Source organism: Nicotiana tabacum, chromosome 10 (genome assembly GCF_000715075.1).
Source record: "Nicotiana tabacum cultivar K326 chromosome 10, ASM71507v2, whole genome shotgun sequence".
NCBI classification, from domain to species: Eukaryota; Viridiplantae; Streptophyta; class Magnoliopsida; order Solanales; family Solanaceae; genus Nicotiana; species Nicotiana tabacum.
In genome coordinates, this window is record NC_134089.1 from 14230900 (window position 1) to 14248195 (window position 17296).

The 17296-nt window shown below is 33.8% G+C and overlaps 1 protein-coding gene across 3 annotated transcripts; it reads left to right on the forward strand.

Moving 5' to 3' along the window:
• Window positions 1-6677: 6677 nt before the first annotated feature.
• LOC107794372 (cytokinin riboside 5'-monophosphate phosphoribohydrolase LOG3) lies at window positions 6678-11577 on the forward strand. Of its 3 annotated transcripts, none has more exons than XM_016616853.2 (7): window positions 6678-6941; window positions 7711-7808; window positions 8079-8109; window positions 8965-9064; window positions 10693-10763; window positions 10875-11018; window positions 11225-11577. In XM_016616853.2, exons 1-7 carry the CDS (start codon window positions 6813-6815, stop codon window positions 11315-11317), a joined length of 666 nt encoding a protein of 221 aa, XP_016472339.1. In that variant the 5' UTR covers window positions 6678-6812; the 3' UTR covers window positions 11318-11577. The 3 variants fall into 3 exon arrangements, with proteins under 3 accessions (XP_016472339.1, XP_075078708.1, XP_075078707.1); XM_075222607.1 differs by lacking the exon at window positions 6678-6941 and adding an exon at window positions 7541-7564; XM_075222606.1 differs by lacking the exons at window positions 6678-6941; window positions 7711-7808; window positions 8079-8109 and adding an exon at window positions 8481-8743.
• The last annotated feature ends 5719 nt before the right edge of the window (window positions 11578-17296 follow it).

Genomic DNA, 17296 nt, shown 5'->3' on the forward strand with positions numbered 1-17296 from the left:
TTTTGTTTTTTTGCTTTCCTTTGGAACTTTGAAAGGGAGCTAATGATGTGAATATTTTGGGGAATTTTTTAATCTAAATATTTTACGCCACAAATTTGCAAATTGTGACAGTGCCAATTTATATAAAATTACCCCCATCAATTAAGGTCATTTTCTACTCCATCAATTGACAGTTGGTATTATTACAATTTTTGTCTTCTTATCCATGTTGCTATTGCCTTGCTATCCCTTTCTCCTCAAGAATCTTCAAAATGAAAAATGTAATACATGTGTTTTTCATATATAATTTTTCTCGTATGGCGGAGTCATATTTTTATGAAAGGGAAATATAAAGAAATAAAGTATAAAAAATCAAGAAAATTTATCACCTACCACCTATACATAAAGATAATTTTGACCTTGTAAATACTCCTTCCGTCACATATTATTTATCCACATTACTAAAAATATTTGTTCTTAATTACTTGTCAATTTACAAAACCAAGATAGATTTAATCAAATTTTTTCATTTTGCCCTTAAAATTAAATAAGTTTTGATGGTGTATGTTCATTTGCTCTATGCTATTCCATTAACGAGAATTTTTTGGATAAATGATCTGGATACACTTTATTAACTTGATTAGTTTGAGGCCACATAAATTGAGAGGTCGTTTGTAGTTGGTTAGGAAAAAAGTTATTCATGTATTGGGACAACATAACTTATACAACATTTAGTAGCCATTAGTTATTTTGTACAAAATTCAACATAATTAATATTATGTTTGGTTGTCATTTTACAATTCTACGTAAATAATATATGTATAAGTTATAAGTCAATCTGTATATTATTTTATGCGAGTGAGAAGATAGAATAACTAATGTATGTATTAGTAATACATGGATAAAATATTAAAATGACAAATTTACCCCTATCCCTTTACACATAAAGGCTTCCTTCGATAGATTGATCGATCTGTATCAAACCCTTTGGAGAGTAAGCATGGAGATACTGATGCGTCACTGCTAGGCTCTTCCTCTTTTCAATCTATTAGAGACAAAATCAGTAAATAAGTATTTTACTATAAATTAATATAATGTATATCAATTTCTAATACAATAAACCAAATATTCAAAAAATAATAATTCATGCGTAACTAATTCATGTATAATTTATAATGTATAATACCTGCATAATTCTAATCGGCAACCAAATGACCCTTGAGTGTATTAAAAAGAGTTAAAAGAGTAAATTAGTCAAATCATCCTTCTTATTTATGATTTTTAAGGGGCATGTAAAAGGAAAAGTGGACAAGTAATATGGGATGAGTATAATTTTCGGGCAAGGTGGTTAAGAATAACCCCTAGCTGCGCTCCTGCTCTCTCGTAATTATGATTAATTAATATATTCCTCCATGTCTATAATAAGTGATCAATTTACCTTGAGCACATTTATTAAAAAAAATACTAAATTATAAACAAAAATAGTTAGTGTGACTAAACTACCCATAGTTAAATATTGTAGCATAGTTATAGTAGTACTTACTTCTCTTCTCAAATGTGAGAAGTAAAAGACTTTTTAGGGATACATACGTAAGGGTAATTTTGGAAAAATAAATTGATTTTTTTCTTGAATATATAAATGAACACTTATTTTGGACCAAAATAAAAATGTAAATTGATCACTTATTATGGACCGTAGGGAGTATTTATTTTAATTCATTACTTAACTATGATAAATTAGTACTGATCTAGTGCAAATAGTGGACGCAAATGATTTTTTTTTTCTTTTTCGAAAACAAACCTACCGTTCACTATAGGCTGTATCCCATCTGTCTATGAAGGCTCAAATATATGTATTCTTCACCAATTACAATACAAACACAGCCTACCATAATACACATACTTGAGTGTAAAACAACACACAAAAACATGCTAATTATATACCCCCGCGTGCAAGCATGCACTCATATTTTATGTGTGTATATCCACAAAAAAACTCCCCCACTAAATACAGCAGTAATTATAATTTGATAATCTCTATACTTTTGCAGTTTCAAAAGAGTGGGCTGTAAGTAATCAGACAGAGAAAACAGAGATGAGAAAGAAAAACAAAACCACATAGGCCAACCTAGGGATTGAGGATGTTTTTTACTAACACACTAAGTATCTTTATTTAACAGGCATGGTCTAAGTTACTCTCTGTTACTGCAATCCTGGAACCAACAGAACTAACTAAAATTTGTATTTTTTTCCTTCCCATTAGTGTGCTATATAGCCCATAACAAATTAAGAAATTGAAACATGTTCCCTAGGATTAAATAATTCAGCTATTGAAAGGAGGGGGGGGGGAGTATAGTACCATGCACAAAAAAGTAGTGGTTCATTCTTATTTCACACTGAGCTCAATTCAGTACCTCGAAAAATATATATATATGCAAAAAATAAGTTTAATACGTATACAACAACACTACTCATTCTAAACCAATGACTCTAGGAGCCAGTTTTGGATTGACTTAGAAAGAGTGGTTTTTCAGCAGAAATAGCTTTTGCGCCAAAAAATAATAAAGTTGGGGTTGCCCATCTTATTGTTTTTGGCTTGTTTTAAGTAGTTTTTAACTTATTTTAAATACTTTTTAACTTTGTCAAACACTAAAAAAAGCTAAGAAGAGCTTAAAACCTGATTTGACCAGCTTAAAAGTCAATCCAAACACCCTCTAGATCTGAATTCGTCTATAGGAATGATCAACTGAACTCATTTCTTTTCCCTCGAATAATATATACATACGCAAAGTTTAATATATACACTCATTCTGAACCAATAACTCTAGATTCTAGATTCGTCTATAAGGATGATCAACTGAACTCCTTTCTGTTCGCTCGAACAATGTATACATATGGGAAAAAAGGTTTAATATATACACTCATTCTGAACCAATAACTCTAGATTCTCGATTCGTCTATAGGGGTGATCAATTGTACTCCTTTATTTTTGCTCGAATTAACAAGGTATACATATGCAAACAAAAGTTTAATATGTACACTCAATATGAACCAATAACTCTAAATTCGCGATTCTGTCGAAGGCAATGAAGTAAGTTAGGGAATGGGTTGGGGACAAGATGGTAAGCCAAATGACATGGGAGAAGGGAATGGAGTTATGAAATAAGAATGAAATGTTTCCTATGAATAGAGCAATTGTGTCTGGTCAAAGTGGGTGAATGAGGGTACAAGCCTGATACACCCAATACCCACCTGTTTTTATTTATTCAATTATTTTAATTAATTTGCACAGTGCTCCATAAGTACTCCATCTGAACTTCTGAATTTTTCCCATGTATTTGCCCATAAAATGTAGTGTTGTTAATTTATTTATTGTAATTACTCGTAAATTGTAGTAAGCATGCTACTAGTTTATTAATACTATTGTTTTTAGTAGAGAAAAAAAAAGAGAAAATATTTGTTTTGCAATGTCCATTTATAACCTTTTTGCAGTTGAAAAGGTAGTAATCTTTTCAATGTTTGCAGGGAGAAAAGGCAAAGAAAACCAGATTAAGAAAAGTTTACATATAGTACTGTCCATACAGAAAGGTAGAATATTCTATCTGTATTGCTATAGCTTATGGGGTTCCTGTTGTTTATTTTCTAAATGATTTTCTGCAAAAGTTACTTGGTTTCTGGGAACTCGTATATTATGCCCTAGATCCGCCACTGTACGCACATATTATTCTCCTCAAATCCTACTTGTAGGATTTTACTGAATTTGTTATTGTTGTTATTGTTATTTTATGCTGCAGAATCCTTCTTTAATTATAATTAGATGACAAGTTCTTAATTTTTTTTTTTTTGACATAGTGGGATTATACGTTAACTAATAACGTGTAATTAAGAGGAAGATAAAAGGGCTCTTGTAAAATTAAAACTTTACGTTTAAATAATGCAAGACGAGTTGCAATCGCTAAACTACAATTCTAAAAGAAGGTGCAGTCCAATGCACAAGGTATCTCGTATTCACGTAAGGTACGAGGAAGTGCTCCACCCCAAGAGGTCATGTGATGTAGACAGCCTACTATATCCAAGTATTAATGGCTATATTTACGGCTCGAACTCATGACCTATATGTTACACAACGATAACTTTACCGTTGCTACGAGATGAAATATAAAACTCTAATCCTTATGATTCCTTATGATGTGTTACTTGAGTATTCTCTAAGATATTATAGACAATGTTTGACTTCATATGGAATATTCTTAGGGTCTTTTTAACTCTTTTTGAAATGAAGTTGGAGACTGGAAATTGAAAAAAGAAAAGGAGGGAAATTGGGACCTTGGCATGATTATGTTACTAGATTTTTTGACTTTAAATTTAGGTTCTTTTTCTTTCTATTTTTTCAGGATGGAATCTCCAAGAATATAGGAAAATGAGTGGAAAAAGAGAAAATTAAATTAATAAAAGGATATTGTCTTGAGCCTACAACGTCACGAGTTCAAATAATAGTTGGAGTAAAATTAATTATAGAAAAGTGATAAATAATACATGTAAAATCTAAAGACATATTCTATATATTTATTAAATTAGTGTAAAACAACGAGTGATTACATATTTTCTATTCTCTCCCTCCCCAAATGTTCAGTATAAAGAAAATCATCAGATTTTTGGAAAGAATAATCCCATCAATTTCCCTACTTTTCCACTTTCTTCTTCTTTTTACTGCATTTTCTAAGAAAACTACCCAAAACTTATTTGTAAAAACATCCTCCGAATGTGTCATATAATAGTAAAAAAAACTTCAATCAAGCACCTTCAAAAGACAATAATAAACAACATACCCAATGTATTCCTACAATATGAGGTCGGTGGAGAGTAGTGTAGAAGCGGACCTATGTATATATTAGAGCGGTCACCGGATCCTGTTAACCTCGACAAAAGTTTCGAATATCTATATACATATGTTGAAAATGGTTATATATTTGTATGGAATCTTCACAATCAAAAGACCGACAACGCACTGGTTAAGTAGTCCGTTCATGTGCCACGCCACTTTCAAATCATGTGTCCATATTAAGTAGAACGGAATTAGTCCGTTCATGTGCCACGCCACGCCACTTCACAAGATAGAAATATATCTTATTCTTATCTTGTGAAGGTAAAAAGATTATTTCTAGAAGACCTCTGTAAAAATGAAATAAAAAAAGCTTTTGAAAAAAGTTGATGTAGATTGAACGTCATGGGTGAGGAAAGAAGGGTATGGACCCTTTGGCCCTAACTAAAAGGGAAGTAAGAAAACACCAAGTACCAAACAGTTGCTTTCTTACCAATAATTCTACAAATTACTACTACTTGGTATATTAGTTTCTTTTCTTTTTCTATTGACTCTGCCTTGACATATTAGGTTGTTTCATCTTGCTGTTCCTTTTTTGGTTCTAATTTAACTTTTTCTTTTTTAAAATTGTTAAATAGAGTAAGATGCAAATGTTACCTTTTCTAGCTTGCTAATTGTAATGGTTTTTCTACTACAAAAAGTTTATACCCAAGAAAAACTTGACATTTGACTTATATACTCTAATAACAAAGGGCAATTCGATATACTAAACTCTTGTTGTTTATGAGTCAAAGAAAAAATTAGACTACATTGAATTTATGATATGCAGTTTTACCTTATATTTTTGCTTAAAAAATATTTTCACGACTTGAAGCTGTTCACACGATAGCAAGTCTTACCGCGGCGCAAAACTCCCTTTCGAAACTATAGTAATATTTATATCCATTCCTAATTCGCTTACATTTGAATACTACTACAACAACATATTCAGTGTATACTCACACGTGGGGTCCGTGGAAGTTAATATGTATGCGGATCTTAGTCCTACTTTGTGGAGATAAAGAGACTATTTTTGGCAGACCCTTGGCTCAATAAAAGCTTCGCTTACATTTGAATATTATTAGAAATTTAACTTTAGCCATGATAGATATACCTAATATAAAAGGATGAAATAATGAAATATGTAAAGGCTTAAATCGTTGATGATAATATATAACTTAAAAATAGATTGATATACCTATCATAGTCGCAGTTTCGATAAAATTGGGAGAAAAAAGAACCTAATTTTTCTACTTTTTGAAGAGCTTATTTTATAATTAGATGACCCACTAATTAATGAAAAAAAACTTTTTAAAAAAATAAGGAGGTCCACATGTGCTAGAGAGAGCACCTCGATTAATATACATCACCAGCAGTTTTCTCAGTCAGAGCTTATTACACTGACTTGCCTAATGCGATTTACATCTTGTGTATGATTTGCGCGTTATTGCACAGTGAATAAGTTACTCAATGAGCAACGGAAAGATAACGACCGCAGATTTTCCTAGGAGTTTTCCAAAAGAAATATACCTAATATAGTCCCATTTTCCATAAAACTTGGAGGAGGCATACCTTAACACATTTTTTTCTTTCTGAAGAGCTTATTTTATAATTAGATGACCAACTAATTAATGAAAAAAAATGTAAAAAGAAATAAGGTGGTCCACACGAGCTAGAGAGAGCACAAACAATAAGCGTGCTAAGTGATAGTCACGTGCCATAGCCCCATATGTAAATGGTAGTGAAGCAATTGGACACTATTGTAGTGGTCAAGTTAAAAGGGTCTATAGGTATTATTCTTTTTTGGCACACACGTATAACTGCCTATATATTGAGAGTTCATTTGCCAAAGGGTGTAGTACTAGTAACACAGCTAAAAGTTTGTTTCTTTGAATTTTGCTTAGGCAAAAAACAAAAAGGGGGTCTTTTTGTAGGAAAACAGAGTTAGTAGAAAGGAGAAAACTTTAAAGAAATGGAGAGGGAGATGATCAGTGATGTGATGGTAGTATCAAAATTCAAGAGGATTTGTGTGTTTTGTGGGAGTAGTCAAGGGAAAAAGAGTAGTTATCAAGATGCTGCTATTGAGCTTGGCAATGAATTGGTACTGTCAATAATGGCACTTACTCCACCCTTTTGTTTTCTTCATCTTTGTTTGTGTTTTTGTATTATCCCTTTTGGTGTTTTGTCTTCTTGGACTGAGAATGTGTTGTTTTCTGACCTTTTCCTCATTTGGGTGTTTTTGCAAAAATGGGGTCTTTTTTTTTTTGGTTTGGGGGGGGGGGGTGGTGGAGGGAGGGGTCCCTGTATCTACATTCTTGATAGGAAAAATGGGGTCTTTTTTGAAGTTACTGCAAGTTTTATAGAATGTATAAACATGTCGATTGGAATTTTAGGTTGATTCCTCTCTTTTTGGGTAAAATTTTTTCATGCAAATGTGATGTTTCTTTGAGGGTGAAAAGCTTGCATGCAATGTTTCTATATCCCTGTCAAACAACAACCTCTGTGTGTGTGTGTTTTTTTTTTCTGGTCATTTAGGTGTTTACCCATACTGTCCATGTCTAGGTTCTCTTTTCTTGAAGTTACTTTCCCTTTTGAAATAAACAATGTTCTCTGCTTACTTTCCTTTCTATTCTCTCATTGTAGATTATCTTCAACTTATGCCTCATCATCTTCTTCATATATGAAAACTAAATATTGCTAACAAGACATTTCGTTTTTGGCTCGGTATTATCCATTTTCATCTTTACAAAATGTGAATGTGCTTAGTTTTTAAGTCTGTTTAGATGTTGTAGATCCAAATTCCACCTTTATCTTTGTTTTTTTTTGGTTAATAAGTACTTGGACTGATCTGAGTTTTCTTGTAATTGAAGGTCTCAAGAAACATTGATTTGGTCTATGGAGGAGGCAGCATAGGCCTAATGGGTTTGGTTTCACAGGCAGTTCATGATGGTGGTAGGCATGTTATTGGGTGAGAATGAGATTAAATATAAATTTAACTTATTAGTAGTATTTTATTATTTTGTAAAGTTATCTTTGTGGGACCCTTTGAGATGCGGAGCTTCTCCAGTCCTGCGTAGTAAATGTGGGATCTTTTGCACCTAGTGTCTTTTTTTTATAGTATTTCATTAACATGGGCAATTAAGTAAAGCTTCTTAATTATTACTACTATGTTTAGTGTTCTTGATTTCTTCTCCATTTAAACTACTAATTTCTTGTCATGTTATTGTCTGCCCTGCAGAGTTATTCCCAAGACACTCATGCCTAGAGAGGTATGTCTGATGTAATCTTGAAAAGTCTTAGGCCTTTCTTGATTATTATATTATTAAAAAAATAAAGAAAAACTCAATAGTATATTCCATGGTTTTATGAGTTGAGACTTTGAGTTATTTAGGAGTTAGGAGTACTTTACTCTTTAAAATATTAACAATGGTTTCTGTCAGTTTTAATGTACAAAAGAAATTGTATTGATAAATATTTCATTGTCTGTGCTTTCCTTTTCTTTGTAATTTTTCTGGGGTTATAAAGAACACTGCTTCTTTCTTGGTCCTTATTGACCTTATCCATATCCCATAGTACTTTGGCAGCTGGCTTTTCACTAGTTTTATGCATTCTTAGGTTGCTAATGTTTTCTCTGATTTTTCCTTTTTCTGAGTAGCATAGCATGCTTTATTTACCCTGTTAGTCTGTTTCCTGCTGTTAGAGTTGTTGTAGTTTTCCCTCTTGGCTGTTTGTGGTATTGATACATGTACATGTATATATGTTTATTTAGTGGTGTATATGTTTCCTTTCTTTAAGAGTGTCTACCGGAAAAAGTTTCTCCGCCCTTCTGTGGGCAAGGCCGCGGACATCTTACTCTCCCAAGAATTTACTGGGCATGTGGGTGTCTTTGTGGTGTATATGTTGGTGATGATTTTCATCTTCAAATTCAAGATTTTTGGGATTTAACTCCATTTTCTGAAAAACTCGTCATTGCTTTCACTGCATTAATGCACTACACTACAACAAGAAACTTGTTTTTCTCTGACCCTTTAACCCCCACCACACAACACACCCTTTTTCCCTTCATTTCTCCCAAGAAGCACAAATTTCAAAAATAAATTAATATTTTATTATCCTTTCAACAGTTAACTGGTGAAACAGTAGGAGAAGTGAAGGCAGTTGCAGATATGCATCAAAGGAAAGCAGAAATGGCTAGGCATTCTGATGCTTTTATTGCCTTACCAGGTTGGTATAAGCACTGCAACTCCAATTTTCACTCTTTGTACTAAATTTTGCCAATAAAAAAAGAATATCAGGTGCTTTGATTTTGCTAATTTGGGCATAGATTCAACATCTCTCTTCTCTGTTTTATTCTTTTCAGAGTTCAGATTGTCATATTCTAAGCTTAGTACTCCTTTATCTTTCCTCAATAACTTTTAAGAGAAGTAACATCTACCATGTGCATCACTAATAACTCTCTTTGTTCCAATTTATGTGAACCTTTTCACTTTTCGAGTTAAAATTTAGATATTAAAAAACTATACGAAAAGTACAAGTTTGCAATTTTTCTTATGTCAATATGATGAAAAAATACGTTTCAAAATGTGGTCAAAGTTTACACAGTTTGGATCTCGAAAAGCGAAAAGTTTCAGAACTGAGGGAGTAGCATTTAGAATTTTTTTCAAGATTTCATATGGACTTGATATACTTTCCTCTTGTATAAAAGTACCAAAACAAGTTACTTGCTCTTTGTTCGTTCTATTGTATAAACTGTTTATATGTGTTTATAAACGCATGTGGTTTGATCCTTTCCCGGACCCCACACCTTATATGTGTGGGGAATTGTCTCTTCTTGGCAAATGAGGGATGTTCTATCCAAAAAGGCAGAGGACAAGCTGAATAAAGATAGTCCTAGTTAAGTAGTAGACCAAGTTGACACCTATTACAGAAAAAATGTGAAATCTTGAAAATAATCAGTTTGGTTCTTTGTAGTCTCACAAACCCCAAAACTCATGATTAGAAACCTACAGTTCAAACCCTAGTGTGTTGACCTATCAACATCTTGCACTGAAAATTAAGAGCTGTTTTACTGTGATTTATTCTTTTCCTTAAATGTGCATATAGCCTCTGAGTTTTCCTCCTGCAAAAATCTTCCCTTATCTTACTGAGGAAAATAAAAAAGAGAACTGTCAAACTTTCACAAAATTGTAAATGACAACTAGCTGCTGTATCTAACAAGGCATCATGCTCACTCTATTCAAGGAATTCTACTTCTCCAAAAAATTTAACTAGTCATACACTTATTGTGGCTGCATTTCAGAAAGCTTCAAAACCAAATAAAAAATATTTTTTTTCAGAGACATTATAGCCTAAGATCTTAGCAGAGGAGCATGCATCCTATTTGCTGAAGGGTGAGGTCAATAAATGCCAAAATTCAGACAACAAAGTCAGTTTGAGAAAGTTGTAGGAAGTCATTATTTACTGCAGTATGAGACATAAAAGAGCATAGTTGTATACAAAGCACAATAAGTCAATTCTTTTGCCATGGTGTAATAAATGCTCATGTGAGCTAACATTATAGCTCTTAACCCTTTTTTCTAAAACCCCTTTATTCATTCCTTGTATCATTCTTCCTTGTAATAAACCTTTGCTTACATTAGGGTAGATTGTCTGCATCACACCCTGGTGGGCCCTTCCCCGTCGTAAACGCGGGATGCTTCGTGCACCCGGCTAAATATTTTCTCATTCTTCTGCAAATGTTTTCGAAAGGTTTCTTAGTTAATTTTTCACTTGACTTATTTCATCAACCAAAGAAGAATTTTTTAGTTTTGACTAATGAATAAAACGATAACGAAATACTCCATTGCATCCAGGTGGTTATGGCACACTTGAGGAGCTACTTGAAGTGATTACATGGGCACAACTTGGCATCCACGATAAGCCGGTATATATTGATGCATGCAATTTCTTTTATCATTACCGCTACTTTGTACCTATACAGTCTAGCTCGACAAATTCAGAATTAAAAGCACCATATGCAATGTACGTTTTGCAGGTAGGATTGCTGAATGTGGATGGATATTACAATTCATTATTGTCATTTATTGACAAAGCTGTGGAGGAAGGGTTCATTAGTCCCAATGCTCGCGAGATCATTGTATCTGCACCAACAGCAAAGGAGCTGGTCAAGAAACTGGAGGTAATATCTTATGCATGTCGTTACACGAATTACCTTAAGAAAATGACTTGTTATGTTTCTCTAAGCTTCATTAACAGCCAAGAAACGTTGATCTCTTCTGGTTAAAACAGAGAAATATGTTGATATGATGCCGTTCGTATTATGTACTAGCATTGGTCGATATGACAGTCCGTACTTAATAAACTGCATATATCTTGCAATTGCAGGAATATGTTCCTTGCCACGAACGAGTTGCTTCCAAGTTGAGCTGGGAGATGGAGCAGCTTGGCTATCCGCAAGCACAAGAAATGGCGCGGTGAAAAAAGAATGGAATTGCAGCATAGAAGTGTGCATTAGGAATTGAAAATATCAAACTGGAAGAAGCTAACTTGAATGAAATTCTTAATTTTTGTTGTGTGGGGGGATACTTTTTTTTGTAAATCAATCTAGAAATGACAGACAGCATCATATGTCCTATTCTCCCTTCACATGGAAATGTCCTTATTTTACTGTAAGCTGTAACTACTAAGATGCATATGGACTTCCCTTTTAATGTCAACTTACCAAGCTTTTCTTTTTCCTCCTCTGTTTCTTGTTCTTTATGTAAGTTTTCCTCATTTTTTCATTTGGATTGTCTTCCAACTTGATTTTTAAAGAACACCAACAACCTGAAAATTGATCATCCAACTGTTGAAAAAGGGCCCATTATTTACCCTGATTGAGTCTTCGAAAATTACTTCAAGGTAGCTCGGTGCGCGAAGTATCCTGCGCTCACGCAGGGTCTGGAGAACGGCGGCACCCTAAAGGGTTGTAATGTAGGCAACCTTCTGAGGGTATGGCAACCTATCTGAGGGTCTGGGGAACAGTCGCACCCTAAAGGGGTGTGATGTTGGCAGCCTACCCTAATTCAAGCATCAATTTCACGGCTCGAACCCGTGAGCTATAGGTCACACGGAGACAACTTTATCATTGCTCCAAGACTATCCTCAGGTACTTGAGGCAAACTTAAAAAATTGTAAACAACTTTGTCCTTGCATTCTTGGTGGCAAACATCATGTTGATCAATTGGTAAAATGTCATCTCTGTACTTTCTTCTTTGACTATGTGAATTCACTTATTCCTTTCACCACATTCATATTCAAAGTCAACAATAGAAATACCAACTTGTTAATAATAACTAGGTTGTTACTATCAAATCAAGGCATTTTTATGTCCTTTTCTCTTTTCTTCATCTAGTATCTATACTGCATTGACAATGAGACATATTTGCCAATGATGCTCCTCTAGCTGAGGACCAACTAATAGTACTAAATACAAGATAATTAAACTGTCTATAAAAGAAAGTAACAAAAGCTTTTGATTAAGCATAAGTGGAGAAGAGGGACCATGTCCTCTAACAGAAGCACATGTTTCAACTGATATCCTATTGATGTTTGCTGTTAAGGTTTCTACTATGGGACAACCATAACAAAACTATGATCCACCACCAATGACAAGTACCAGAAATGAGGCCGGCCGGAGCTGATAAGAGGGAGAAGGAAGGGCCCTCTGCTTCTTATTCAGGGTAACAATAAGTTGTGGTTGGTCCCCTTGCTAACGAATGAGAGATTGACATGTGTCGCCCAGAAGCAAATCCAGAATTTAAAGCAAGCAGGTTCAGAATATACAATATTCATTTTTTTTGTTATGTATAATCACTTAGTGTTAGTCTTGTATTTCCGTATTCTTAGATTTCTGTTATTACTTGTTGCTTTCACTTCAGTTTTCTGATTGCATTACTTAGTGTTAGCCTTGTAAATTTGCTTAGTTTTTCGATTGGTTTGCTTGTTGTTGCCCCTTCTTTTTATCTTTCCTAAGCCGAGGGTCTACCGGAAACAACCTCTATGCCTTCTTAAAGGTAGGGGTAAGGTCTGCGTATTCTACCGGAAACAGCCTTTTTACCTTCTTAAAGGTAGGGGTAAGGTCTGCGTACGCACTAACCTTCACAGACCCCACTTGTAGAATTATACTGATTTTTTTTATTGTTATTGCTATTGTTGTTATATACAATCAGAGACGGACCCATGATTTGAAGATGACGAGGGCACATGAGTGGACTGCTCAACCAGTAGCTCTATCGAACTTTTGATCTTAAGAGTTCAGAATAAAATATATGACCGTTTTCAATATATACACATATATATCTAGAATTTTGCCTAAGTTACATGGGTCTGGTGACCCCTCTACTCCAAACATAGGTCCGCGTCTGTTTATAATTCGATTTTCAAGAGTGATTCAGACTCACAGAACCCGCTCTAGATCCGCCTTTAGTGTCCCAATGAGTGAAAGCTATGTATAACTAGCTGCAAAGCAAGGAGAGGGGCATGTGGGCTATTTGATTATCCTAGTCAAAATGATAGCCTAATGTTGGTCCCCAACGTCACTTGATCATGTACTAGTGAACCACAACTAGGGAATGCTTAACTGGCTTTAGTTGGAGAATATGTAGAAGGTGCCAAAAGGCAGTTAAAGAGTCAATTTCTATGGGTTTCTTGCTTGGGCTTTAATTTTGAAAATTCCTAAAGAATGTACTCTAAAGGGGAGCCTTGGCGTAACGGGTAAAATAACTGTCATGTGATCAGGATGTTACGGGCTCGAGCCGTGAAAACAGCCTCTTACAAAAATACATGATAAGGTTGCGTACAATAAACATATGTAGTCCGAGACTTTCCCGGACCTCATATATAGCGAAATCTTAATGCATCGAACTGCCCACGCGAAATGTACTCTGAAATGATGTTGAAGCATAGGAAACGTTGAAAAATAAAAAAAGTACCTACTTGACCAAACTTTCCAATATTAATGGAAAGTGTTATTTCTTGGCCTTTTTGGTGCCATAAATTTTCATGATAAAAAATGTAAAGTTACATGAACATAGATTTAATTACATGCAATCACTCTACAAAATATAAAGTAACAAAATTTCACAACCCCAAATATAAATTCGTACAAGTCTAATTGTGATAATAGACTGATATCGTTTACGCAAATCTTGCGTAAACTATTGGGAAATGGGAGGATTTTTGTCCTTTAATTGAGTGTGTGACACGTGTCCTATTAATTTGAACCATTGAATTTGTCTCAAAAACTTCAACATTATTAAGCATAACCCTGCATTATATGGTACTAAACAGTTGACAAACATGCCCTCTAACCACAAGTGGATGTTACTTTCATTTATAAGGATAAGTATACAAATTCGCCAACTTGTTAAAATAGAGCAAGACATCATATATACATTAACAACTGAAATAGACAGCCTAATTGGTGCTAAGTACATTATTAGCGTAAACAGCAGAAAAAATTGGTACTTTCATCTTTTTGTAGGCAAACATAAAATTATTCAGAGCAACACAATCATTTGTAATTATACTTTGGATAAGTTGGTGAGTTTGAACAGCTATTTTTGGTGCAGCACAACTTTATTTCAAAGGCAGATGGAACCTATTCGCAATGAATTTCAGCGCGTGTAGCTCGAACTCGTGACCTATATTATTAATTCTAATGCAAAATATACAGATATTTACGTGAAAAAATATTAAAATTTCAACAAATAATTATATTTTGAATTTATTCTTTCAAAAATGCAATAAATTTAGCGCTTAAAATCTTAATAGTTGAACACATCAAAATTAAATCTTGTATTCATTTGTGTAAAAGGGATAGTAGAAAGCCAAAGATGAGACGTTTGAGTAGGTGATTGTTTTGTTAGTGGGAAAAAAATGTCAGCTCATAGATTTTATAAAAAATTAAAGAAAATTAAAAAAAAAAAAGGATAATATTTGCCAGCCATAGCAATGATAATAATTTCTCAAGGGAGAACAGTTTTATAGCTGGCATATTACTTCTGTTCCCCATTTAGCTTTGTACCTTTTTTCTTTTTTGATTTTGAAATAATCAAAATGCCTATAATGTTTTTTTGAAATCTTTTGGGATTCATTCATTTAAAAGGATTTGAAAGGAAATGAATTTGAAGCAGTATTCCTCTAGTACGTACTAGATGTAGTGCTTCAAAAATTTTTATTTTTTATTTTTTATTTATAAAAAAAAGGGAATCTAAGTATAATGGAGGCTAAATTTATTACTCCTCTTCGGAAAAAGTAAAAGAAGAAGAACAAAGTGATACTTTTTTGTGATGGGTAAGTTGGTTGATTTTGGGTCTCGTATCAGATAATTCATTCATTCTTAAAACAAATTTGAGAAAAACATTAAAACAAATGAGTTGTACAGAGTGAAAATAGCATGGGCTAGCTAGTTTTCGAACTGGTAATAGAAATATAGCAGCGTTTGCAAAGTCATTAAAAAATAACATTATTTTATGCGGCCATAAAATCTGGACAAAAATACCGTAGCTGAAGCATAGAAAGATCCAGCATAATATGCAGTATTATGGAGCTCCTGCATATAGACTTCCAGCATATTTTATTGGAACTACAACATATTATGAAATTCTGACACATTATGCTGAAATTTTGTATGTAAAATATTCGAGCTCCAGCATATTATGCTGGAAATATTTCTAAATTTTTTAGGGTGTTTAGATGCAATTTTTTTTTACATAAAAAATGACTAAATTTCGATTACTTTTAAAATTGTGAGTAATTTTTAATTATTAGTTGTAAATCAGGTTATTTCTCGAGAGTTTCCCTTACAGAGAGGAATGGAGAAATAGTGAAGCCTGGTTGAAGTAATGTGGCAAGGATCAACAACAACAACGACCCAGTAAAACCACACTAATGAGGTAATGGGAGGATAGTATGTATGTAGACTTTATCCCTATTTCGAGGGAATAGAAAGGCTGTTTTCGAAAGACCCCGACTCAACAAAGGGGCCCAATTTCTAGAGCCAGGATCCTAGAGCCCAATTCAACAAGGCCTAAAAGTGAGATCACTAAGCAATTGGGCCCCTTCGTTAGAGACAGGCTAAATGCAAAAACTTGCACCGCGTGGCCCTGTAATTGGGCTGATTTTAGCGGATTGTGCTTGTAATTGACGGTATTTAATAAATAGCCACCCGCGTGCTTTACTTTGTGTAGGCATCAACTAAGACCTACGGACTTAGTAAGATCCTATACCAAATGCTATATAGTAATATAATATTTATAGCTAAAAGATCTACCATTTTGTCATAGTGTTCGTACCAAATTGTATTTTCGAAAAATATTTGGTTGAACAACACATAAATTATGACTGTAAGGTGGATTTTGATGAACAATTGAATAGATAGACCGATTACAGATAATAACACCAAGTCATGCCGATCTAGTAGCGCTTGATGAATAATTGAACAAGTGCAAAATCATACTAAATGGGTAGGTTGTGAATAATTTAACAAATAGGTAAAATGTAGATAACACAAAATCGTGTCAATCTGATAGAGTTTGGTGAACAATTGAACAAGCACAAAATCTTAATCATGCCAATCAGGCAGACTTTGATAAACAATTTTAAAAGAAAGATAGAGTAAATATAGTGCATAAACTCTACAGATCCGTAAAAAATCCCTGAAGAAAAATAATTGTGTGCGCCAATCCAAGACCATTACCGTCAATGGACATTCGGCTAAGACCAGCCCCTTTAGGGGGCCATTGCTGTCAATCATCCTAATGGAGGCTACCTTAAATATTAAGTAAACAAATAACCACTTTTCAACCTCTATAATCAGAAAATAGCCAATGTCATGAAATTTAAATTTCATGTGAAACTACATTCTCATGGAGTTCCATGTGAAATTTGAAACTGCACGACCATGACTTTTTTCAATTACTGGGCCGAAAAGTATCCAGCGGGCATTAATTCTACTTAAATATCTTATAAATTCATTGGGAAGAAATTCAAAAATAGTCAGATTTACAAGTGGTCATTCAAAAATAACCACAGTTTCAAAAGTAATCGAAATTTAGTCACTTTTCATGTAAAGATAAATCTAAACGAAAACATTGTTCAAAATCCGAAAAAATACTCCAGCATAATATACTGGAGTTCCGGTATAATATACCGGTCCAGCATAATATACTAGAGTTTGGAGTACCTGTGCTCCAGTCTCCAGCCAGCAAAGTATACCGGTCCAGCATAATATGCTGAAAGTTCATACACTGCACCGAAATCCAGTATATTATGATGGACCGGTCTCTGTTGCAGCAAAATAGTGTCTATTTTTCATGGACTTGATAAACACTGACTATTTTTGAATGACCAGTCTGAAAAATGGTTAGACCGTATTATTTTAACAATCCATTGAGTAATAACTCGCAACAACTA

Excerpts from the sequence above, each read along its gene's own strand:
- LOC107794372 (XM_016616853.2), top strand. The coding sequence starts at position 6,813 with ATGGAGAGGGAGATGATCAGTGATGTGATGGTAGTATCAAAATTCAAG. Across the intron at positions 6,942-7,710 it reads TTGAGCTTGGCAATGAATTG|GTCTCAAGAAACATTGATTT; the intron begins GTACTGTCAATA and ends TTGTAATTGAAG. Across the intron at positions 11,019-11,224 it reads AGCTGGTCAAGAAACTGGAG|GAATATGTTCCTTGCCACGA; the intron begins GTAATATCTTAT and ends TTGCAATTGCAG.